Source organism: Phyllostomus discolor, chromosome 9 (genome assembly GCF_004126475.2).
Source record: "Phyllostomus discolor isolate MPI-MPIP mPhyDis1 chromosome 9, mPhyDis1.pri.v3, whole genome shotgun sequence".
Lineage (NCBI taxonomy): Eukaryota > Metazoa > Chordata > Mammalia > Chiroptera > Phyllostomidae > Phyllostomus > Phyllostomus discolor.
Genome location: NC_040911.2, coordinates 87339398 through 87362852, shown reverse-complemented (window position 1 = coordinate 87362852; position 23455 = coordinate 87339398). Strand labels below are relative to the sequence as shown.

The following is a 23455-nucleotide window of genomic DNA, read 5'->3' as shown; positions in this document are numbered from 1 at the left end:
GTATTTTGCCCAAGTTACATAGGTAAGACATCATTCTGGTAGGTGTGTGGTAGCATCTCGTTGCGACCAGGAAGTAGTGAGGGGCCAGCATTTGGAGCTAGCCTTGTCACTTCACTGTAGAATCCATATTCTGCCCACTACATCAGATTGCTGATTATAAGAAGAAACTTTCTTTCAGGAGAGAAGGGTATCGCTACAGTCCACAGTTTTAGACTAGGTGGGAGTCGCGTTATTTGAGTTCTAGTCTTCATTTTACTTAACCATGTGTGTGGCGTTAACCACATCACATCTTCCCTCTGTGCCTTAAATTGAACGACTTAGATTAGATGGTCACTCAGTTCCTTTTTATTTCTGACATTTTTGTGTATTTTAAGTTACAAAAATGAGAATGAGTGTGGCTTCTTAAGGAATAGTGGAGGAAGGAGCCCTGTCAGGTATGGGGCTTGGAAAGCATTAGGGATGGTGATGGGGGTAAACAGAGAAAAGCACCTACATGAGGGTGTGGAAAGTATCAAAAATAAGACTCCAAGTGGTAGAAAGTAAAGGCAGAAAAAGTTGGTGCTATGTATTTAGATGTTTCCACTTGTAGTTCCTAACTAGCATCAAATGGAAAAGTGGGTGTTGGGGACAAAGATAACAAAGCTAGTCTTTTGTGTTGGGCTTTCCTAGAAAGTTCACTTCTTGCCTTGGCTGGTGTGGCTCAGGGGATTTGAGTGCTGGCCTGCAAACCAAAAGGTCACCGGTTCAATTCCTGGTCAGTGCACATGCCTGTGTCGTGGGCCAGGTCCCCAGTCGGGGGTTGCAAGGGACAACCAGGAAATGCATCTCTCACACAATGATGTTTCTGTCCCTTTCTCCCTCCCTTTCCATCTTTCTAAAAATAAATAAATAAAACCTTTACAAAAAAATAACAAGTTCACTTCTCCATGGCTTCAGATTGATGGCTTCAGCTGGGTTTTGCTGGGTTGGACTTGGGAGATTTCTGACTTCGTCACAGAGAACAGATCTAAAGGGATAAAGTGGAAATGGGGAGACCAGTTAGGACACTTACATGTAACCAGGCGAGGTATGCTGGTTCAGGAGAGATGGCACAAAGACCTGGCAAGTATTAAAATAAATGAGAAAGTTTCTGATACTTCCCTTTTTTGACTCAATTAATTGTGAATCTAGTATGGTTTTGCAAAGTTCCAGTTCTATAAAGGAGGCTGAAAGTTCCTTGATGTTAATTATGCCAGGGCTAGACGAAAGTAAGCACATCTGGTTTAGAGTATGTAGCTTTTCAAGAGATACAGGACAGAAGAGTGACATGAACTAGGAGTTTTAATTATAGAAGGTTTCCGAACAGCTAGGCTTGGAGGTAGAATTGTAAAGGAGATAAACAGTGTTTGAGAAAGATTAATGATCCCGTGCATTAGATAGTTGAAAGGGAACATGTCTCAAAAGATAAACTGCACATTTCAAAGATTTGCTTATAAATAAAGAGTTGCTAATTCCAGTGAGAAAGCAAAGGAGGCAGTTCTGGGGGGTGGGGACACGAAACTGGTGGTACAAGTAGTTCTAATCTCAGAATAGAAATCCAGCCCCACATGCTACTGAGGTGCAGGTGGGCCCACAGCATTGTGGTTGTGGTTCTAGTCTAGTCAGAGAAGAACTGGAAAAGGATAGAATTGGACTGGCTGTGGAGAAAGTGGTGGAAATAGTAATAGAAGTAAAATGGTAATAGAAAAGAATGCTCTGGTCCATCAGAAATTGAGGCCTAGCACAAGAAAAAATGGGTCCACTGCCTTTGGCCCAGACCAGCAGCATCTCTGTCTGGGATCTTCGAGAAAAGACATGGAGGGAGGGAAAAGGCAGCAGCTCCAGTTGCCTGTAATCTCACCGCCACAGATAATTACTGCTAAGGCTTTTGTACTTCACAACGGAAGTCTATCAGGGATAAACCTGTAGTCCTCCATTCAAATTTTCTCCCAGTATTTTATTGGGAAAGCTTCCAACACAGAGAAAAGCTGAAAAAATTGTACAGTGAATACCCATATATCCACTATTTAGATTTTACAATTTAAATTTTTTCCTATGTTTTACAAATCCATTCTATCCATTCAACAAACCACTTTATTTTTTGGTGCATTTCTAAGAAGTTGCATCCATCGGCACACCTCATCCATAAACATTTCCAAGTGCTTGAACTTGAGTTCAGTATTTTGGGGGAAGGTGGTAACACATAGAATAAGATGTATGTATCTTAAGTGTACCATTAGATAAAAATGACAAGTGCACCTGTGATTCAGGTGCACTAGTTTAAAGAAACTACTAATATCTGCAACATTCCTGTGAAGACAGCTTTTTCATTCCCTCTTGAATTACCTCCTGCCTCTTCTCAGTTAATACCTGCCCCTCCCCTGTGGAACAAGGGAAGATAACCACTATTGTGAATTTTTCGCCATAGATTAGTTTTGCCTATTCTGAAACTTTCCAAGTGTAATTTATGTATTTATGCTTCAAATTCATGTTGCAGATATTAACAGTTTCTTTTTATTGCCAAGTGACTTTCTGCTTCATATATATTTATGGTTTGTTTATCCATTCTCATGTTGATGGACACCTGGGCTGTTTCAAAGTTTGGTCTATTATGAATAAAGCTACTATGAACATTCGTGTACAAATCCTTTTGTGGTCATAATGTTTACATTTTGGGTAAAACTCTAGGAATGGCATTGCTCTGGAATAGGTGTATGTTTGGGTTCTTTTAGGTATATTTTATTGATTATGCTATTCCAGTTGTCCCATTTTTTTCTTCCCTTTTCTCCCCCTCTGCCCTGTAGCCCCCTCCCACCAATATCTCCTGCCCCTGCCGCCACCTCTGCTTAGTTCATGTCAGTGGGTCATACATTTAAGTTCTTCAACTTCTCCATTTCCTATACTATTCTTAACCTCCGCCAGTCCATTTTGTTCCTACCAATTATGCTTCTTAGGCTTCCCTGTACTGTTTTCCCCATTCTCTCTTCTCCTATTCTCTGCTGATAACCCTCCATATGATCTCTGTTTCTGTGATTCCATTCCTGTTTTAGTTGTTAGCTTAGTGTGCTTTTGTTTTCGTTTTTAGGTTTCATTATTTATAGTTGTGAATTTGTTGTCATTTTACTGTTCATATTTTTTATCTTCTTTTTCTTAGATAAGTCAGTCCCTTTTACATTTCATATAATAAGGACTTAGTGATGATGAACTCCTTTAATTTGACCTTACCTGGGAAGCACTTTATCTGCCCTTCCACTCTAAAGGAGAGCGATGCTGGATAGAGTGATCTTGAATGTAGGTCCTTGCCTTTCATGACTGAGTACTTCTTTCCAGCCCTTTCATGCCTGCAAGGTTTCTTTTGAGAAATCAGCTGATAGTCTTACGGGAACTCCTTTGTAAATAATTCTTTTGTTGCTTTTAAGATTCTCTCCTAGCTCTGACTGGCGTGGCTCAGTGGACTGAGCATGGGCTGCAAACCAAAGCATCGCAGGTTTGATTCCCAGTCAGGGCACATGCCTGGGTTGCAGGCCATGGCCCCCAGCAACCGCCGCACATTGATGTTTCTCTCTCTCTCTCTTTCTCCCTCCCTTCCCTCTCTAAAAATAAATAAAGTCTTTTTAAAAAACACCATTTAAAAAAAAAGATTCCTTATCTTTAATCTCTGGTAATGTAATTATGATGTGTCTTGGTGTGTTCCTCCTTGGTTCCAGTTTCTTTGGGACTGTCTGAGACTCTTGGACTTCATAGAAGGCTATTTTCTTTACCAGATTGGGGAAGTTTTCCTTCATTATGTTTTCAAATAAGTTTTCACTTTCTTGCTCTTTCTCTTCTCTTTCTGGCACCTCTGTGATCCAGATGTTGGAATGTTTAAAGTTGTCTCAGAGGTTCCTAGGCCTCTCCTCATTTTTTTTTTTAATTCTTGTTTCTTCATTCTGTTCCAGTTGGATGTTTATTTCTTCTGTTCCAAACCATTGATTTGAGTCCCAGTTTCCTTTCCTTCACTGCTGGTTCTTTGTATATTTTTCTTTACTTCACTTTGCATAGCCTTCACTTTTTTCTCTGTTTTGCATATGTACTCAACCATTTCTATGAGCATCCTGATTACCAGTGTTTTGAACTCTGCATTTGATAGGTTGGCTATCTCTTTGTTGCTTAGTTCTTTTTCTGGAGTTTTGATCTGTTCTTTTATTTGGGCCATATTTCTTTGCCTCAGAGCACCTGTAACATTGTAAGGGGTGGAACCTTAGCTATTCACCAGGGTGGGGCAACCCAGGTCACTGCGTTGTGGCATTGTATGTGGGGGAGGGGTCCAAGAGGGAACAATGCCGCTTGCTCAATTCTCCGCGTCTTTCAGTAACTTCCCCTGCTACCCACAAACAAATTGGGCCCTTCTGGTGCTGATTTCCTGGGCAGGTGGGCTTGTTTACATTCTAGGACCCTGTGGGTCTCTCCAGTGAAATCTCCTATGAGGCTGGGAGTTTCTCATGCCTCTGCAATGCCCACAGGTTTTTACTGGTAGAGATTTTGAGGCTTCATTTCCCCGCACTGGAACCCTGGGTTGTGCGGTCTGTCTTGCTCTGCAGTTTTTCCCCCAGGTTTATCTGCAGGCAAATGTGGGACCACCTGGTCCTCCAGCCGCTGCCTTGCCACACGTCCTCTCCGCCCCAGCTGCCCGTTTCCACACTTCCTACCAGGCTGGATGAATATTTCTTCTTTAACTCCTAGGTCGTCGGACTTCCATACAGTTTGATTTTCTGGCAGTTCTAGGGTGGTTTTTCTGTTTGCTTGTTTTTAGATTTGTTGTCCTCCTTTGGTTGTGTGAGGAAGCAAAGTGTATCTACCTACACCTTCATCTTGGCCGGAAGTCCTCAACTGTCTGGTTTTCCAATAAGCCGCCAGACTGTTTCCAAAGTGGTATATTTAACTCTGTCACTAACAATGAATGCGAGTTCCATGTACCTTGCCAGTGTTTGGCATTGTTGGTTTTATTTTTAGCCGTTGTGTTGGGTATGTAGTAATATGTCACTGTGGTTTTAATTTGCATTTCCCTGATGACTAAGTGCTATTGATCGCTTCTCCTTTGCTTATTTACAATCCATATATTTTTCTTTAAGAAGTACCTAACATTTCCTGCTCATTTTTAAATTGACTGCCATTTAATATTGAGTTCAAGGAGCCCTGCAATTAAATTTAAAACTCAGCTGTACAAGATCATGATAACAAAGATTTAGTGCTGGACATTATTTTAAATGGAAAAGGCCTGAAGATTTGAGTTGAGCAAAAGCACATTTACCATTTATTTTGCAGATGGTTATTAATACCAATTATGTGCTGAGCACTAGAATCAGGAATACAGAAATAATACTCAACTCTGCTTCCAAAGAGCCTGTAGTTTACAAGGGTAGAAAGACAAAAATAAAAATTTTGATGCAGTGGTTTCAATGTTACTTTTCAAAAATATATTTTACAAATATTTTTACCGAGTACCCACTATAGGGTAGGTAATATTGTAGATACTGGAGATTAGAGATGAGCAAACCAGATATGGTTCTTGCTCTAACAAAGCTTATTTTCTGGAGTGTATATGGGAGAAGACAGTCCAGGGGCCATGAGATTGATACTGTGTGCATGTGGATCAGAAATGAAACCTGGCTGGATTTCATACTGTGTGACTAGATTAGTTAGGCAAGGGTCGGGTCTTGCAGGGCCTTGTAGACCATGGTAAGAATTTGAGTTTTTAGAAGCCGTTCCAGAGTTTTAAGCAAAGAAATGGTATGGCCTGGTTTCTGTTTGGCTAATAAATAGAGGGGTGTGTGGGTGTGGAAAGACTAATGAGGAAACCATTGTAGTCATCCAGAGGGGAGAGAATAAATCTTACCTGGGGAAGGTCAGCAGGGCTTCATAAAGGAATAAAGCTACAGCGGAACCTTAGATGACACAGCATTTGCAAGGCAGGAAAGTCAAAGGTATCAGCATGTATGTGGTGTGTTTAAGGAACCAGACATACTGGCTTGGCCAAAAAGTCCATTATGTTTTTTTGGTGTGATGGCTCTAGTAGTGCTTAGTTGCCTTTAACTTCATTTGAAACAATTTTGTTAGATTGTATTGATACCTGTCATGTCAGCATGCATTTTTAAAAAGATTTTACTTATTTATTTTTAGAAAGATGGGAAGGGAGGGAGAAAGGAAGAGAAACATCGATGTACAAGAGATACATTGACCAGTTGACCTGGCCTTCAACTAAGGCATGTGCCCTGACTGGGAATTGAACCGGCAACTCTTTGGTTTGCAGGCCAGCGCTCAACCCACTTAGCTATATCAGCTGGGCGTCAGTGTGTAGTTTTTTGTTTGTTTGTTTGTTTTTGTTTTTTTATATTTTATTTATTTATTTTTAGAGAGAGAGAGAGAGACATCAATGTGTGGTTGCTGGGGGTTATGGCCTGCAACCCAGGAATGTACCCTGGCTGGGAATCGAACCTGGGACACTTTGGTTCCCAGCCCGCGCTCAATCCACTGAGCTACGCCAGCGAGGGCAGTGTGTAGTTTTTAAGAAACTTAACAAGAATGGTGAATTTTTGTTCAGCCGTTTTAATACTGAAGATGAAAGAAGTTAAGCAACATTTTCAGTGTATTATGCTTTATTATTTCAAGAAAGGTAAAATTGCAACTGAAATGCTAAAAAAGATTTGTGTAGTCTGTGGAGAAGGGGATGTGACTGATCGAACATGTCAACAGTGGTTTATGAAGTTTCTTGGTACTATTGACATTTTGGCCAAATAATTCTTTGCTCTGGTGCTGTCTGATGCATTGCAAGATATTTAGCAGCACCTCTGGCCTCTACCCACTGGAAGCCAATAGTGAGAGGTATCTGGCATACTCAAAATATCCAAATTAATAAAGTTAATGGCGAAAATGAAAAATGTGTCTTTTATTTTACAGAAAAATGCGTAACAGACTTCTTGGCCAACCCAATAGCTTTGGGTGACTAGTTGGGTGGGTAGTGGGATGGTAAAAGATAGAGCAGACTGGGAGGGGCTTTGAAGGTTGAATTAGGGATGCAGAGCCACCACCTTATACAACTACTGAATTCTGTATAGATGTGTCCTCTGGAGTTGTGCCACAGGGGGTCCTGCTAGGGAGTTTGGCCCTGAACCTAAGGGTCATAGGCAGCTGGCATCAAGGATGACTAGGTGAGGTGGTGCTAAGGAGGAGAAACCAGGGAGGAGGCAAGAGACAAGGAGACCTGAACTTAGGTAGGGGTTATTGCTTTGAAGGTAGAGGCTTTGGGCTTAGGATGGTCAGTTAGGAGGACTTCAGTTGTGGAAAAATGCTAATGAGGCCCCTTAAAAATAGAAAATAAACATTTTAAAATATTGAAACAATACAGAAATAGAGTCCATAGAAGTCTTACCTTCATTCCACTCCTCTGAGGTGTATGTGAAAGTTGCATTTATTTGGTGTCTCTCCCATTTTTCCGAGTGTATGTATGTATTCAATTCTATTATAGACACACGCACAAGTGAAGTTTAAAATGGAGTCATGCTCTTACCATTTTTGGTAACTATTTCTTTTTCACATAACACCAATATAATAGAGTTCTGCTTTAGTTGTTTTTAGCTGCTACTCGGATTCTATTGTTTGACTGTGCCGTAATTTAGTCACTGCCCAACTGATTGACCTTTCCGCTGTCTCAGGTTTTTTCACTGTTTTCAGCAACAGTGAAATGAGCATTCTTCCTCTGTCTCTGTACCGTGCACACTACCTCAGGGAACATGCGGGGTGAGAAGCAGGGGTCAGATTGTGACTGGGGGCGGTTACGGTTCTGCTCCGGCAGGAGTATGTGTTCCGCTCTGGATCTGTCCTCGGGGAACCTTCACAGGGACGACCAGGCTGGTCAGAAGTCTACAAGCCACATTCTGGGGGTGATACTGAAAAGACCTGGGGCCGTTTCTCCAGATTTTAGCTGGGGATTTCATGGCTTTTAGGTGTCAATGGGTTCTCAGAGTGAGATGGAATAAGGCTTTCCTGTGGCGTTTCAGACTGGAGAAGAAATAGGACTAATGTGAAGTAAGAATTCAACACACTCGGGTTGGTTTGGATAGGACTTTGGGGAGCAGGACTTTCTGATGAATGGATTGTAAGAGGCGGGTCTTCCGTCAGTGGATGCATTCAAGCCAAGGCTGAGGCCCTGTGGAGGGGCAGTTTGTGAAGCAAGTTGAACTCATAAGAATGATTCCAACTTTGGTTGATGGCATTCCAGATGGAGACCATGGAGCACCACGATGGGAACAGCACGAACTGGGATGGGTCGGTTTAAGGGAGGCCAAGGCTGAGAAGCATCCTGGGGTATAGTGCTGGGAGACCTGGAACGCTGAATGTGAAGCTGGATGAGAGATCTGACCGTAGTTTCACTCCTGGTGGTCTGCAGGTGTTTGGGTCAGGGGGAGCACAGGGATAGTGAGTGGTCTGAGGGTAATTGTTAGGGTGACTGTAGGAGGAGGGGTTACATGGGAGTCATGGTGATCCATGCAAGAAAATGGTGTTTCCAGAAGACGAAGTGAGTTGGAGAAGTTTGGTGACACTTGATTGCCAGTTTGAAGATGGCTGGGCTGGGAGTTGAGGCTGGAGGTGGTGTTTTGGATTTCATTCAGTAAATATTTATTGTCTAGGTGTTTAGGATAAAGCAATGAACAGAACAGACAAATACCCTTCCTTTACGGAGTTTACATTCTAGTGGGAAAGACATTATATAAAAATATGTAAATATATATGTGTATATATAGATATAGATATTAGAAAGTGATAAATACCAAAGAGCAAATGCAAGAAAGGGCTGAGCGATGTGCCAGTGGTAGGGTTAAAATTTTAGAGCATCTAGAAAAAAGAACCTTTTCCTTTATAATGAAGATGACTTTGAAGAAAAACCTAGAGCCATGAGGGAACAGCAAGTCATGCAGGCATGAGGGAAGAACATTCCACGCTTTGAGGTAGAAACAGAAACAGAACTTCTTTGACTAATGGCAAGCAAGCAGAATGTAGTGAGCCAGAGAGGAGGAGTTAGGAGATGAGGTTAGAGAAGTCTGGATTTTTCAAGACCTTGTAGGGTAAGCCTTGGTAGAGTGGGAAGTCATTGGAGGGTTCAGGCAGAGGTGTGGCATGTCCCGGCCTATGTTTTAACAGAATGACCCTGGTTGCTCTACAGAGAATGGCTCATTGGTGTACGGATGGAAGAATGGAGGTGGGGGGTGGCATAGGATGAGGGAGACCAGTTAAAGAGGCTAATGCAGGCCTGGTGAGAAGTGATGGTGGCTTGGACTGGGCAGTGAGGACTTAGCCATGAGTCCCTGATTAGAGGCTAGGAGAATCAGTGGGATGGATCAAAACTCAACCTCAATATGTAGGGCCCCAGGGTTAGTGGGAAATCATTGGAGGAAGAGACCTTTGGGGAGCAGTTTCTGGGTCATGGTTGTGTTTGGGGCAATGTTGGGGTTGGAACTTGGATTAGGGTCTGATTTGGGGTCATTGGTGTTAGAGAAGATCAGGGTTAGAGTCCAGGTCTGGGGAACGTTACTAGGATTAGGACCAATTTTAGGGTGAGGACTAGTTTGGTGTTAAAGTTGTTGATGGAGGCCAGTGCCCTTTTTCTGCACCTTCCCATCATACTCTTGGACAAGGGTTGGTAGTAACCACCGCCTCCTGTTGAGTCCCATTGAGTTCATGCAAGGAGATTGAAGGAGTATGGAGGCTATAGGGCCTTCTCTTCCTTGGGTGTCGTGGGGGTGGATGCAGGTTCAGCCCTGCCTGGGTAAAGCCTACTTGCCTTCCCCAGCTGGGACATAGAGTCAGGGAAGGTGGAGAAGCACCTCGTTGCTTGACCGAAGCCCTTTTTCCCTAGATGGCCCACTGCGTGACCTTGGTCCAGCTGTCCATTTCCTGTGACCACCTCATTGACAAGGACATTGGCTCCAAGTCTGACCCACTCTGCGTCCTTTTACAGGATGTGGGAGGGGGCAACTGGGCTGAGGTGAGAAGGAGGTGGGGGGTTAGGGTTGTGGAGGAAACCTAGGATTGTTTCAGGGTGGAGGGTGTGGGTCTGTGATGCTTATTGACCTCTGCCCACAGCTTGGCCGGACCGAGCGAGTAATGAACAGCTCGAGCCCTGAGTTCTCCAAGACTCTGCAGCTTGAGTACCACTTTGAAACAGTCCAGAAGCTCCGATTTGGCGTTTATGACATAGACAACAAGACACCTGCGCTGGGGGACGATGACTACCTAGGAGGGGCTGAGTGTTCCCTAGGACAGGTATGTAGGGCCAGGGATTGGAGTCCTCCAGGCACAGTTTGATAAGAGCCCTGTCAGACAATCCAGCCTGCCTGGAACTTGAAGGGTAGGGACCTAATCCTGCCTGAGATCTTGACCACCCCCTCCTCCCTGCTGTGCCCCAGATTGTGTCCAGCCAGATGTTAACTCTACCCTTGATGCTGAAGCCTGGAAAACCTGCTGGGCAGGGCACCATCACGGTAAGAATGAACCCTGTGGGGGTGGGGTCAGGGACTTTACACGGATGAGAAATTCATGCTGTGAAACAGTCCCCTGCCTCCCTTACCTAGGTCTCAGCTCAGGAGCTGAAGGACAGTCGTGTAGTGACCATGGAGGTGGAAGCCAGAAACCTAGATAAGAAGGTGTGTGGAAGGAGGCCCTGGAGGTCTCTCCTACCCCAAGAATTAAGGGGACTGGAATGGTGTGATGGGGGGCAGAGAAGGGGACAGAGGACTGACGTAGTGGGTGTTTCTCCCTGAGTTGTATAACAGTTCTCTGTGGCATTGACAGGACTTCCTGGGAAAATCGGATCCATTCTTGGAGTTCTTCCGCCAGGGTGATGGGAAATGGCACCTGACATACAGATCTGAGGTGTGAGAACCCTGGAATTGGGTGGGGTGAGGTAGGAGAGAATCTCCTGGGGTGTATGACTACCAAGGTTTAGAACACAGGGAGGAGGAGACTCTGTACGGGTAGAGAAAGGGTGGCACCTGCCAGCACACCAGCCCAGAGTTCACTGGAGGCCCCGCCTTTCCCTTCAGGTAATCAAGAACAACCTGAACCCTACGTGGAAGCGTTTCTCTGTTCCCCTTCAGCATTTCTGTGGAGGAGATCCCAGCACACCCATCCAGGTGAGGAGCTTGTCTCCTGAGTGGACTGGATGGGGGCAGAGAGGCTGGGGAGGGATTTACTCTCACCTACCACCTACCTCCTGGTCTTTGTATATGTATACACCTTCCCCCGCAGGTACGATGCTCAGACTATGACAGTGACGGTTCACACGATCTCATTGGCACCTTCCACACCAGCCTGGGCCAGCTGCAAGCAGCCCCGGTGAGTGCCGGCCCTGCTCAGGGTGGTGAGGGGGGCTAGAGGGCTGTAGCCCTAGAGAGGGGGAGGGCGGGGGAGGGCAGGGCAGCTCCACTCCAGTCGTGGCTGATGCTCCCAGAGTTTCCTACTCTAATTTTTCTTTCCTCACCAGGCTGAGTTTGAATGTATCCACCCTGAGAAGCAGCAGAAAAAGAAGAGCTACAAGAACTCTGGAACTATCCGTGTCAAGATTTGCCAGGTGAGACAATAGCCCATGTGACCCAGGCTCTGACCGCTGAGCTCCATAGCTCCAGCTCCTAGCCTCAGCCATGACCCCATTTCATCTGCAGGTAGAAACAGAATATTCATTCCTGGACTATGTGATGGGAGGCTGCCAAATCAACTTTACTGTAAGTTGCTTTACCAGGGGCAAGAGAACAGATCTGGGGCTCAAGGTGGCCTTCAGCTCCTCTCCTCCTATCTTCCTAGGTAGGCGTGGACTTCACAGGCTCCAATGGAGACCCCTCCTCACAGGACTCCCTGCACTACCTGAGCCCAACAGGGGTCAATGAGTACCTGTCGGCACTGTGGAGCGTGGGCAATGTGGTTCAGGACTATGATTCGTGAGTAACTTCTCTTGCCTATCCCCACTCCCTGCAGATGCTCCAGCCTCTGGGCTCACGTTCCTCTCACTGCCTCACTGCCTCTTCCCCAATTCACTGTCCTCCTACAGGGACAAGCTGTTCCCAGCATTTGGATTTGGGGCCCAGGTGCCCCCTGACTGGCAGGTGAGCATTCTCTTCCCCTATCACACTGATGCTTGTAGTTTCAGGGTCCTGATTTTGGGGAGTGCAGTGGACTTACTCCCAGGCACCCAGTTTTGTGGGGAGATGCACCGATGCATCCCTGTGGGCATGTGTACAGCAAGTGCTCAGACTGAATAGCTCCTGTTTGATGCTTGGTACATACCATGGTGCCCTTTTCTGAGTACAAAGGTACTCGTAGGGGAAGAACCTCATTTTCATTCTTGCCTTCAGGTCTCCCATGAATTTGCCTTGAACTTCAACCCCAGTAACCCCTACTGTGCAGGTAAGTCCCCTGTCCTCCAGCATCAGGCATATCTGTTCACACCTAGGGGACCAAGCCTACGTTGGCAAGGGCTAGTGACTCCATTGTCCAGAAGAGTAGATTTTAGATCCAGGCCTCTGGACGCAAATCTTCATCCTGCCACTTGCTAACTTTGTGACTTGGGGCCAGTTGCTTGGCTTCTGTGTGCAGTAGGATCACAGTATCGTAGGGTATTGAATGTTTGAGGAGAGGGTGTGTGTATAGTTTGAAGCAGTTAGCCTGGCACATACAAAGTGCTCTCTAAAAAAAAGTTAGCTGTTATATTGTCATCTTTGCCTAGAAGCTCATAGGTAATTTTGGGGGCATCAGCTCTTTTCAGGGTGCTTTTTGCTCCATCTCTCTTGTCTAGAGCAGAACAAACCTTGTGGCTCCCCAGCCACCTCCACATGGGCAACAAGCCAAAGTGGAAAACTTGACCTAATCTGACTTGGGTTTTTATTTTGACATGAGCTCAGACTTAGAAAAGTTATAAGAATAGTTATGGGGGTTCACATCATTGGAGCTTAGGGGTTGGCCTGGGTCACAGGGGCTGTTGTTCACCTTTACCCTGATTCCCCAAACATGAACATTTCACCCAGTTTCTTTGTTACACCCTCACTCAAGTTCTGTCTCTTTCTGAGATGTTTGGGGATTGTTGGAAATAAGCCCTACCCCAGGTTTGCTCCTGTGGCCCCACCAACTTTGCACCTATCATCATTCGCATGGCCCTTTATCCCTGATGCTTTGGTGTGTGTTTCCTCAACTCAAAGACACACTCTTACATAACCACAGCACAGCTCTCAAAGTCAGGAAATTAACTTCAGTATGATACTATTATCCATTCTGTAGAATTTATTCAAACTCTTCCAATTATCCTGTCTTCTACAGCAAAGGAAAATCTTAGATCACATGTTGCATTCAGTTGTCTGTCTTCCAGAGTTCATGTCTTTAATGATACTGACATTGTTCAAGATTTCAGGCCAGATAATTTGTAGAATGCCCAGATTATCAAATGATTTTGTAATTCCTTCTTCTACATTTATTACGAGCTTTCTCTTCTCTTCCATTATTTAGTATCTTGGTGGATTCTTATTAAATGGATTATGACCCATTGCCTTATTAAGTGGGTTATAATTTGGTGCTCAACTACCTTAGATTTGTCAGGGCATTCCCCTAACCTGTTTTTGTTTTTGTTTTTAAATATCAGTGTGTGGTTGTCTCTTGAATGCCTCATACTGGGGACCTGGCCCACAACCCAAGCATGTGCCCTGACTGGGAATCGAACTGGCAACCCCTTGGTTCTTAGCCTGAGCTCAGTCCACTGAGCTACACCAGTCAGGGCATAATCTGGGTTTTAATTCAAGCTGTGATTTAGGGCAAGGGTCCCTTCTGTCTTTGGCCTTCCTTGCTGCATCTGTAGGATAAGGTTACGTACCCTGGGTTACTGGGGTGATTGAATGAAATGCACCCAGGTTCCCAAATCTCGTCACCCAAGATGGGGTGATGTCAGGATCAGCTCAACCCCGAGTGGCCCAGTATCTTACAGTGTATTCTTCTTCTCTAGGTATCCAGGGCATTGTGGATGCCTACCGTCAGGCCCTGCCCCAAGTGCGCCTCTATGGCCCCACCAATTTTGCACCCATCATCAACCATGTGGCCAGATTTGCAGCCCAGGCTGCACATCAGAGGACTGCCTCGGTGAGGGTTGTGGGAGAGAGTGGTGGTGGCAGGATGGCCATGGTCATTGGGTCCCTTGAGGGCTGCGTAACAAGGGACTTCTTGTCAGTGTGGGAATGTGTGGCTGGGGTGTTTAAAAGGTCTGCTTCAGTATATGAATGTCCTTGTCCCCAGCAATACTTCGTGCTGTTGCTGCTGACTGACGGTGCTGTGACAGATGTGGAGGCCACACGTGAGGCTGTAGTTCGTGCCTCTCACCTGCCCATGTCAGTGATCATCGTGGGTGTGGGCGGTGCTGACTTCGAGGCCATGGAGCAGCTGGATGCTGATGGCGGGCCCCTGCGCACGCGTTCCGGGGAGGGAGCTGCCCGCGACATAGTGCAGTTTGTGCCCTACCGCCGCTTCCAGAATGTGAGTGGGGGCAAGCTTGGGGCAGACCAGATCTGGGAGTTTACCGTTCCACCCTTCCCTGATACGAGTGGAGATACCCATTCATCTACGTCTAGGGCAGGGTTTCGTATTGACTTTCGTATCCCTTCTTGGGTATAAAATGTAGACCTTGGGAAGCTGGTGTGGGCCCCCACTGACCTGCCCCTCTTCTCCTGGCAGGCCCCTCGGGAGGCATTGGCGCAGACTGTGCTTGCAGAAGTACCTGGGCAACTGGTCTCCTACTTCAAGGCCCAAGGTTATGCCCCACTGAAGCCGCTTCCACTTCCAGCCAAGGGCCCTGAACAGGCCCCTGCACAGGCCCCTCAGGCCTAGATTCCTTTGGAGGGTCGGTTGTGGCCAGTCCTCAGCTCTGCGTCCTCAAGGTCCATATGCACTAGTGCTCACCCCTGCGCACACTCCCCAGTGCTCAGCATTTTATATTTTATACTTTTGTACTTACTCCTACTGTTGCTGCTCTTGATCCCACCTTCTTGCCCCTGGAGCCCCTCATTCAATAAAGATCAATGATGGCCACTGCTTTGTCACCAGTGTGTTTTGGGATGGGAATCTACTAGCCATGTATACTTCTCTCTGAGCCTCTTCGTTGCCTTTGACATAATAGCCTGACTCAAAAAAAAAATTGGGTATTCCTGGCTGGATTTCTAGAGACACTGACTCTATTTTTGAAATACAAAGATTGACTGTAAATCAAACACCCAGCCTGCCCTGCCTCAGAGTAGAGCTGAGATGGGAACACAGGACAAGGTGGAGAGTGTTAGGGGAGGGTGGGCTTTAAGACGGAGCAAGGGCTATGCTAGACCTACTGGGGAGGGAGCAGTGTTGGGTTTAGTCCTAAAAACAGGCTGGCTACAAGCCTGAATTTTTTAACAGCATTTTTTTTCTCACTAGAAAATACGTATATTTGTTGTAGAAAAAAAATACAGAAAAAAATAACATCTAAACTCCTGTCCCAACAAAATATTTGGTGCATATTTTTTAGGTTTTTATCCATAGTATTTATAGTTGATACATGTTTTTTATTTGATAAAATGGGATCATATTATACATACTATTTTAGCATGCTTCAAAATAGGTAATGGAGCAAATGAGGGCCCCTGTCTTTCCTAGGTCTGACAAGATTTCTTTTCTCAACAGCATATTACACATGCTGCCTGTGCCTTGCTTTTACTATATTTTGGGTGTATCAGAACTTAATTGCTGACCTCATTCTTTTTACCACCTGTATATTGTTCTGTGTGTAACTAACTGTACTGTACCTTATTTAGCCAATTCATTACTTACTGAGATTCGGGTCCTTTGCAGTTTTATTCTATGACAAACAGTGCTGTCATGAATATCCTCACACATTTATCTGCACATTTGCAGGAATGTTTCTGAAGGATTTGTTCCTTGAAGTAGAAATGTTAAACCAATACAAATATTTAAACTTTTAATATTGTAAATTGCCCACCACAGAAATAGTTTTTACCCCTTTTGTTAATCTGCCAGGTAAGAAAAAAATCAAAATTTTTGTTTGAATTTATTTAATTTTGAAAGCTAATTACTTCATATGCTTTTGTGAATTTTAAAATTTTAGAATTTATTTTAGAGGAAGGGAGAAAGAAATACTGATTTGTTGTCTCATTTATTCATGCATCATTGGTCACTTCTTGTCTGTGACAGATCAGGGGTCGAACCCACAACCTTGGCATATCTGGACGACATTCTAACTAACTGAGCAACCCAGCCAGGGCCTTGAATTTTATTTCTTACAAATAGCCTATTTATAGGTTTTTATAGCCTTTATTTTGTTATAATTCAGTCCTTTCTTACATATATTGAAAATATTTCCTTCCAGGACACTGTCTTTGCATTTACAGTGTCTTTGGTCTTTAGAACTATTTTCATATGGAAATTTATACTTTTTATGTATACCAGTCTAGCTTGCTTTTAAAGAAATTAACCATATAACATTAATTACTTTCCATAACATTAAACATTCCCTTATACTACCATTTCTATTGGCTGCGTGTAATTTTTGTAGCATAATTTATCTTCTTAAAAACTATTTTCAGATTTTTCTTTTTCAAAAAAGGCTTTACTTTTTTTTTTTTTTAGAGAGAAGGGAAGGGAAGGAGAAAGGTAGGGAGAGAAACACTGATCAGTTGCCTTTGGTAGGCTCCCCTACTGGGAACTGAACCCGCAACCCCTAACTGGGAATGGAACTGGCACCTTTCACTTCAGGTAATGATGCCCAACCAGCTGAGACACAGGTCAGGGCTTCCATGTTTCCTTTAGAAACAACAGTGTGATGAACATTCTTAAAAGTGTTACTTTGATTACATCTACATATCCCTTGGATCCATTCTTAGGATGGAATCGCAATGATTAAAGAGTATACAAATTTTAAGGCTTTTGGTTCCTATTGTGCAATGGCCCTCCAGAAGAGGTGCTAGAGTTCCTGTTTCTAACTTCAGGCTTCGAGACCACTTGAGAGGACCTTTTTCCTTTGTCTTCAAATTACAAAAGTAAAACCCACAAAATTTAACAGGTGGATTTGTGCTCCATTCCCACACATTACTCAGCATTCCACTTCCTAAAGGTGTAACCACTGTTAATACTGTGTATATTCTTCCAAAATATGAACACACCAGGAAGGATCTTAACAGCCAAGATGTTGCCTGTGTCTTTGCTCATCCTGGTCCCCTTTTTTACCCTCTGCCCAGGTAGAATGCATTAATGCACCTTTAATGGCTGTCTCTTCCATCTTTTATTCCTCCAATTCTGCTTTCTCAATGAAGAATGATTGGATCAGTAAATGAATTGCCCTGTTTCCTGGAGCATCCTCTTTCCTACCAGGCTCCTTGGGGGCAGAGACTGGTGAGCCATCTGTACTGTGGCTGGCATAGAGTTGGGTACTGCGGTCTCACAGAAGACAAAAGGGGCTGCATCAGTTCTGACTCAAAGACTTCCTAGGGTTTCCCAAGTCTCAGTTATTGAGTGTTTGCCTCATGAAGAGGGGCTCTCCCAGAGACTGGAAGTGGGAATTGAGGTTCACAAGCATGGCTTCCCACTGACTGGCAGCTCTGCAGTTAAAAGGGTGGTCTCTGGAGTTAAAAAGGTGGGCTTGGGCCCTGCTGTGACTCTTACCTACTAGCAACATGACCTTGAGCAAGTTGCCTGATCTGAGTGGCTTCCCTCTCTGTGATTGTGCAGATTAGTTAGGTACTGTTTGTAATGTCCAGACTACCATCTCTTCCACATGGAAGCCCTCCATAATTGAGCTCTGCTACTGTATTGATCTGGACTTCTCCAAGAAAACAGGGTACATTAGGAGGTAACCCCTCAATCATACTCGTATACCAAAGGCCGCCAGAGCCCCCAACAGACCCTCCAGCACTGATCAGCTTCTTTCAGCACAGACCCACTCTGTTTTAACAATCAGCATGTTTAATTGGGCTCCCCTGTGCCACTGTCCTCTGCTTCCTCTGGGATTCTCATGCCATGGGCTCGGACTCGATACAAGCACGTATAATGGGGGTGGCCCCAGTTGCTTAGAATCTGGATCTTCACCTTGGGAAAGGCAGCTGGGGGGTCATTCTGGGGAGACCAATGGATCATGACAGGGGCTGCCTTTCTCCCCAATCTTCTCTCACTGTCCCACTCCCTTAGCACTTTCATCCCCAGAGACAAACACACCTGTAGGTGGAAAGTCTGAATCTCAGATTTCTCGACGTCGAAGGTGAATTTTCCCAAGAAAACTTCAGTTTCGTCATCAACCTGGAGGCCCTGGTAGGTGAAGAGTGAATTGAGGAACAGTGAGGCACAGGTGGAGAAGGGAGAAAGCAGTTTTGTTGAGGACCTGCTATGTATGTGTTCAGTAGCTGCATGCATGCTCTCATTTGTTTTTGGTTTTCTAAAACATTTTTTAGAGAGAAGGGACAGGAAGGACAATGAAAGGGAGAGAAACATGTCTATCAGTTGCCTCTCGCATGCCCCCAACTGGGGACCTGGTCTGCAACCCAGGCATGTGCCCTGAGCCACACCAGCGAGGGCTCATTTGTTTTTTTGGTGTTAGGAAAGTGTTGTGTGCATTGTGGGCTCAAAGAAACCAGGCTGCACATTTTATCTGGCCAGTTGTTAGCTGTGTGACCTTGGGCAAGTAAGGTCCCCTTTCTGAGCATTACTTTCCTCATCTGTGAAGGGGAGTAGTACTAGGTTGTGTGAATGCAAGGAAATAATCCATGTAAAGTATTCAGCACAGAGTTAGCGCTCAATAATCCGTAACTAATATTTGGATGTGGTTATAATTATAACCTATCCCAGCTCTGAAAGACAAGTGGTGATATCTCCATTTTATAGATGCACAAGCGAAGACTCATGGGTTTCCCAAGTGCCTGGTACTTTCTAAGCAAAATCCCCCACCTCCTTGGCCTCAATCCAACTCACATAGACTGAGAAATCGCGGGGCGCGCTGTTGGTTCCGTCGGTGTGCGCCACGCTGGGAGGTGGATGCTGCAGGGTGATGTCACTCAGCTGCACTCGACCTGGCAGCCGGATCACCACCTGGCCCTGGTCGCCCTCAAAAGCCCAGCAATTGCCAGGGAACACATCTGGCTGCAAGCGGACCGAGAGTCGATCAGAACCCGCGGATCGAGTGACTTTGCCCTTCTCCAGCCTGGGCACGGGTTCACATTGCGCCCCGTCAGCCCTCGCTCACACCCCCGCCCGGCCACTTCCTTTCAGCTCGACCCCGTTTCGCCAGGTTCAGTCGTCCACCTCCAGCCAGGGCCCCTGCCTAGACAGATCCCTCCTGAGATCGTAGTCCGTAGTAAGGCCAGGTTTCTCCGGCAACGCGAGCCTCCGTCCAGCCAAACCAGGCCCCGCCTCCAGTTAGGCGTGCTCCGACCCAGCAGGGCCCCGCCTGGCGCCACGGCCTCAGCTCAGTTAGGTCCCACCTCCGGCGAGGTATACGGTTCTTTCCCCAGAGTCCCGCCCCTGGCCCCTCCCAGCCGGTTCCAGGCCCACCTCCAGGATAACGGTGGGTGGCCGCGCGTAGTTCCAGAAGCTGAAGCGATTCCAGAAGTAGGCAGTGTTCGCGTCCTCGTAGTCACGGGATGTCTTCTCTAGATCAATGGAGGCTCCTGGGACAGGGGAGAAGCCACCGCTCAGGGACTCCTAGACCTGACCGACAGCTGGGTCAGTGTCTCAGGTCGGACTCCTGGGGTCGGTCGTGTGTGTAGGGCTGTCTGCGTCTCTTTCCGTGTGTCAGTGTCTCAGTCTCTCAGTGTCTATGGGTCTTACCCACAGAGCTCAGCGCGTAGTCGGGTTTTCGCACAAAGTCCTCATTCAACCTCTGGAATACGAGCTTGGCCACCCTCTGGAAAGGAGGAGGACCGGGCTTGTGGGCTGCTTTTAAATGGGCGCAGACTTGTCTGGGGATGGGCTTTGTAGCCCGAAAAGAAATCCCGAAGTTGAGGCTCTGGGGCAGGGCTTTAAGACTCAAGACCCGGGGAGCGGGGCTTCGAAAGGGGTTTCCAAGTGCAAGGACTGTGCAGTGGGCAGAGCCGCCTGGACACCCCTGGGGCCGGGCTGTGAGAACAGGATTCGTGAGAGCGGGATGCGGCGGGGCTCACCTCGCTGTTGGCTGCGCGAACGCTGGACATCTCCTTGTGGAGTTTATCCAGCTCAGCCTGGAGCTGCTGCAGCTGCTGCCCCTGCGTGCGCACGCGCTCGTGGTACTCGCTGCAGGCGGGAGGTTGGCACAGTGTGCTTAGCGCCCTGTTCCCCAGACACTTCCCGTAATCTCCTCCACGGGAGCACCTGTGAGCCCCCCAATTCCACCCCCTAGATGCCATCTTTCACCTTAGGGTCAGCATCTCAGGTTCCTATTGGAGGGAGGAAAGGACAAAATACAGCGCTGCTCAGTCCCCACCCCCCTCCCTTGTCCCACTTGAGCCTGAGAGCAGGCAGACTCAAAGGGCCTTCCTTTTGAGGATTGCCACCCCCTCTCCTGACCTTCCAGGACCCTCAGAGACCCTCCAGCACCTCTGGGCACAATCTCTCAGAAACCTATTTATATCCAGTCCTCCCAGCACTGCTTCCTCCTCCCAACAGCCCACAGGGGACACCCTACAAGCTCCAGTTTCATAGACTGCCACCCACCCACTCGGGGACACAGACTCCCAGACTCACGTTCTCCAAAGGAGGGACCAGGTACAGGAGACCCCACCAGAGTGCTGGAGAAAGAAGGGGGTGGTCTCAGGGAAAGGGAGTGGAAGAGGATTTCCCTGGCATAAAGGACAGTGAAGGAAAATAGTCTTGAGGGATTTGAGTTTGAGAGGGGACTACAGGGCCCCGAAGGGGACTGCGGAGAGCTGAAGGGGCACAGTGGGCTGAGGGGTATAGGAGAAAATGTGCCTGGTTTGGCTCCAAAGCACTCAGGAATTCACCACCCTCTCACCTGTCAGAAAGAGGCTCAGCAAGGACACAGCCGTGAGCAGGAAGCGGATGGAACAGACCTCTCTAAAAAACCAGAGGAAGGCTGAGGCCCAGGGATCCTAGTGAACTCCGCAGCCCCACCCCAGGCTCCTAGACCCGGCAGCTCCTGTGAACACGACTCAGCTGGGTGTGAATCGGTTCAAGCCTCAGCAGGGTCAGGCCCTGCTCCCCACCTTCTCCAAAGAGCAGCCCCTGGGGGTCCCCCTTTCCTCCCTCTGACCTGTACACACTGACCAGCATGTCTCCTAGCAGGGATAAAAACACGCTCAGCACCTGGAAAAATAGGCCTGAGGAGAGGAGAAGGGGCTCAGAGACAGGACTACAGCTTAAAGAGGGGTAGAGATGAAGAGGGGTGGGCCAAGAGAATTTGATGGGGCAAAGAGAGCGCGTTTAGGCTCAGGGAAGGAGGATCGGGCTCAGAGAAGGGATGTAGTCTCAGGCATGGGGCGGGGGGCTGAGAACCGAGAGTCTCAGAGATGAGACTGAATTCGGGAAGGGGAGCTGGAGAGTTAGAGGGGATCTGGTCTAGCCTGACGCATACTCAGGAAGCTCTTGAATACTCGCTGGGACTGCATCTCCTGCCTCAGATTCAGGGCCGAGAGAAGGTCGAACTGCTCCTCAGAGACAACGGGAGAGCCAGCCGGTTCTGCGGGAGCCCAAGGGCTCCATTGTGGCCTTGCGCACCGCAGACCCCCTCTTTCCCCGGGACCAGGCCTCACGTTCTCCAGCCCAGAAGCAAGGCCGCCTCTCACAGGCTTTGGTCCCACCGCAACCCCCGATCCCAGGTCTCAGGGCACTCTGAGGCCCCGTCCCTCAGGGCCGCTCACTTAAGATTTTGGTTCCACCACCCAACGGAAGCCCCGCCCCCAGTCTTAGGTCCTGGTTGGGCCCTTGTCCCAGGTAGCCACTCCCGCTAACACCGAGGCCACGCCCCCTCAGTGGTGCCCAATCACAGGATTTTCTCCCCAGTTCCTCTATCGCAGCATCTTATTTAGCACCTCCCCTCTTCGCTCCATAGGCCCCGCCCCCTAGGAGGAGCCCAGATTCAGTTTCCTCCCGGCTCCTCGCCCAGCCCCGTCCCTGTGCCCGCCCCCTCCCTCGGCTTACCCAGGTTCGACCCCGCCCGCACCCGAGGCCCCGCCCCTCACGGTAGCCGCGCCACCGGTGGTCGGCACTTTGTGGCTCCGCTGCGCCAGCTTCTGCCGAGAGCTTCCATCCCATGCGGTTCCTCCGGGCACTCCTGAGCTCAAGACGGGCTCACTGTAGCTCGAGCCCTCGGCTCTTCTGCCCTCGGGCTCCCCGGGCCCCGGCCCACCTGACCGGTGGCCGCTGGTCTCCCCCGAGGTAGTGCTCACTGAGCTGTTGCTGTTGTCACTGTAGAAGTTGGACGCGTGCTTGTGCGGGGACGCGGCCGAGCCTGGGCGGGGGCTCCGCCGCATCCTGACTCTGGGCTGGCCCCTCACGGACGCCAAAGTCGCTGCCGCAGCAGCCGCCAAGACCCTCGGCTTTCCCTCAGCCCGAGCGCGCCGCCGGGACCCCACGAGCCTGCGTGTAGCCGGCGGGCCCCACGGCTGGGCTCGGCCCTCTCTTCTGTTTCTGAACCCTGCTGCTGACGTCATAGAGGAGACCACGGTATCCGCAGAACGCCCTGACCGAGGGTCACAGAACTTGTGACATTACTGGGAGCCATGGCCGTCTCCTTTCTCATGTTAAAGCAAGCAATAACATCACAGCACTTTTCCAGAATACTCTATTTAAAACTGCACTCGGCTAAAAAGAATTTCTATCCCTCTACGTCCTCTGGCACCTTAGACAAGCCCAGCATGTAATAGGTTCTCAAATATTTGTGAATGAATGAGTTAAGGAGCAGCAAGTTCCCACGGACCGTGTGGCTAAGTTGGTTGGAGGGTTGTCCTGTACACTGAAGGGTCCGGGGTTTGATTCCAAGTCAGGGCATGTGCCTGGGTTGTAGGTTCGTTCCCAGTCGTTTCTCTCTCACATCGATGTTCCTCACTTCTCTCTCTTTCCCTCCCCCTCTCTCTAAAATCAATAAACATGTCCTTGGGTGAAGATTAAAAGTGGGGGCAGGCAACGGGTCACCCAGGGCACTTCTAAATAAACATTTGGTCTCTTTTGCTCTGCAAACCCATCACTCCCCTCCTCTTATCCTAGTCATCAGTCCTGAGAACTCTGACATCAAGATCTGTGGATCCCTCTCTCAGATCCATATTCACCAGGGGTCTGTGGGGTGAGAATTCAGTACCCACCAACTGCTCATACCCACGGTCAAACCAGTCACCTGAGTCTTCAAGAATAGAATGGGGACTCACATATGTTGACAGCCAAGAGACCAGAGGTTCACAGGCTCCTGTGTGGC

At 47.6% G+C, this 23455-nt stretch overlaps 2 protein-coding genes across 12 annotated transcripts in view; one reads left to right on the top strand and one right to left on the bottom strand.

Annotated features, from left to right (window-relative positions):
- The window catches only part of LOC114506255 (RNA-binding protein 12), a 37518-nt gene extending 22405 nt beyond the window's left edge, over positions 1 to 15113 (top strand). For 6 of the 10 annotated variants that reach the window (XM_028523846.2, XM_036009764.1, XM_036009765.1 and 3 more), the window contains 15 exons: positions 9911 to 10039; positions 10138 to 10317; positions 10461 to 10535; positions 10626 to 10697; positions 10846 to 10926; positions 11097 to 11186; positions 11302 to 11388; positions 11537 to 11623; positions 11715 to 11774; positions 11854 to 11987; positions 12098 to 12152; positions 12402 to 12453; positions 14036 to 14169; positions 14323 to 14559; positions 14758 to 14910. In XM_028523846.2, the coding sequence (XP_028379647.1) occupies positions 9911 to 10039; positions 10138 to 10317; positions 10461 to 10535; positions 10626 to 10697; positions 10846 to 10926; positions 11097 to 11186; positions 11302 to 11388; positions 11537 to 11623; positions 11715 to 11774; positions 11854 to 11987; positions 12098 to 12152; positions 12402 to 12453; positions 14036 to 14169; positions 14323 to 14559; positions 14758 to 14910 (1626 nt within the window). Of the gene's footprint in view, positions 1 to 9910; positions 10040 to 10137; positions 10318 to 10460; positions 10536 to 10625; positions 10698 to 10845; positions 10927 to 11096; positions 11191 to 11301; positions 11389 to 11536; positions 11624 to 11714; positions 11775 to 11853; positions 11988 to 12097; positions 12153 to 12401; positions 12454 to 14035; positions 14170 to 14322; positions 14560 to 14757 lie in introns of all 10 variants that reach the window. The other 4 variants (XM_028523848.2, XM_028523847.2, XM_036009761.1 and 1 more) reach the window with 3 other exon arrangements.
- Positions 15114 to 17836: 2723 nt separating this feature from the next.
- SPAG4 (sperm associated antigen 4) lies at positions 17837 to 22792 on the bottom strand. 2 transcript variants are annotated; one of them, XM_028523849.2, is made up of 12 exons: positions 22208 to 22792; positions 21620 to 21724; positions 21299 to 21365; positions 21041 to 21102; positions 20773 to 20816; positions 20443 to 20465; positions 20214 to 20322; positions 19882 to 19957; positions 19606 to 19721; positions 19027 to 19194; positions 18277 to 18366; positions 17837 to 18177 (listed from the first exon to the last, which is right to left on the bottom strand). In XM_028523849.2, the coding sequence occupies exons 1-12, from the start codon at positions 22695 to 22697 to the stop codon at positions 18028 to 18030; spliced, it is 1500 nt and encodes a 499-aa protein (XP_028379650.2). In that variant the 5' UTR covers positions 22698 to 22792; the 3' UTR covers positions 17837 to 18027. The 2 variants fall into 2 exon arrangements, with proteins under 2 accessions (XP_028379650.2, XP_028379653.1); XM_028523852.2 differs by having other exon boundaries at positions 22227 to 22792.
- Between the last annotated feature and the right edge of the window lie 663 nt (positions 22793 to 23455).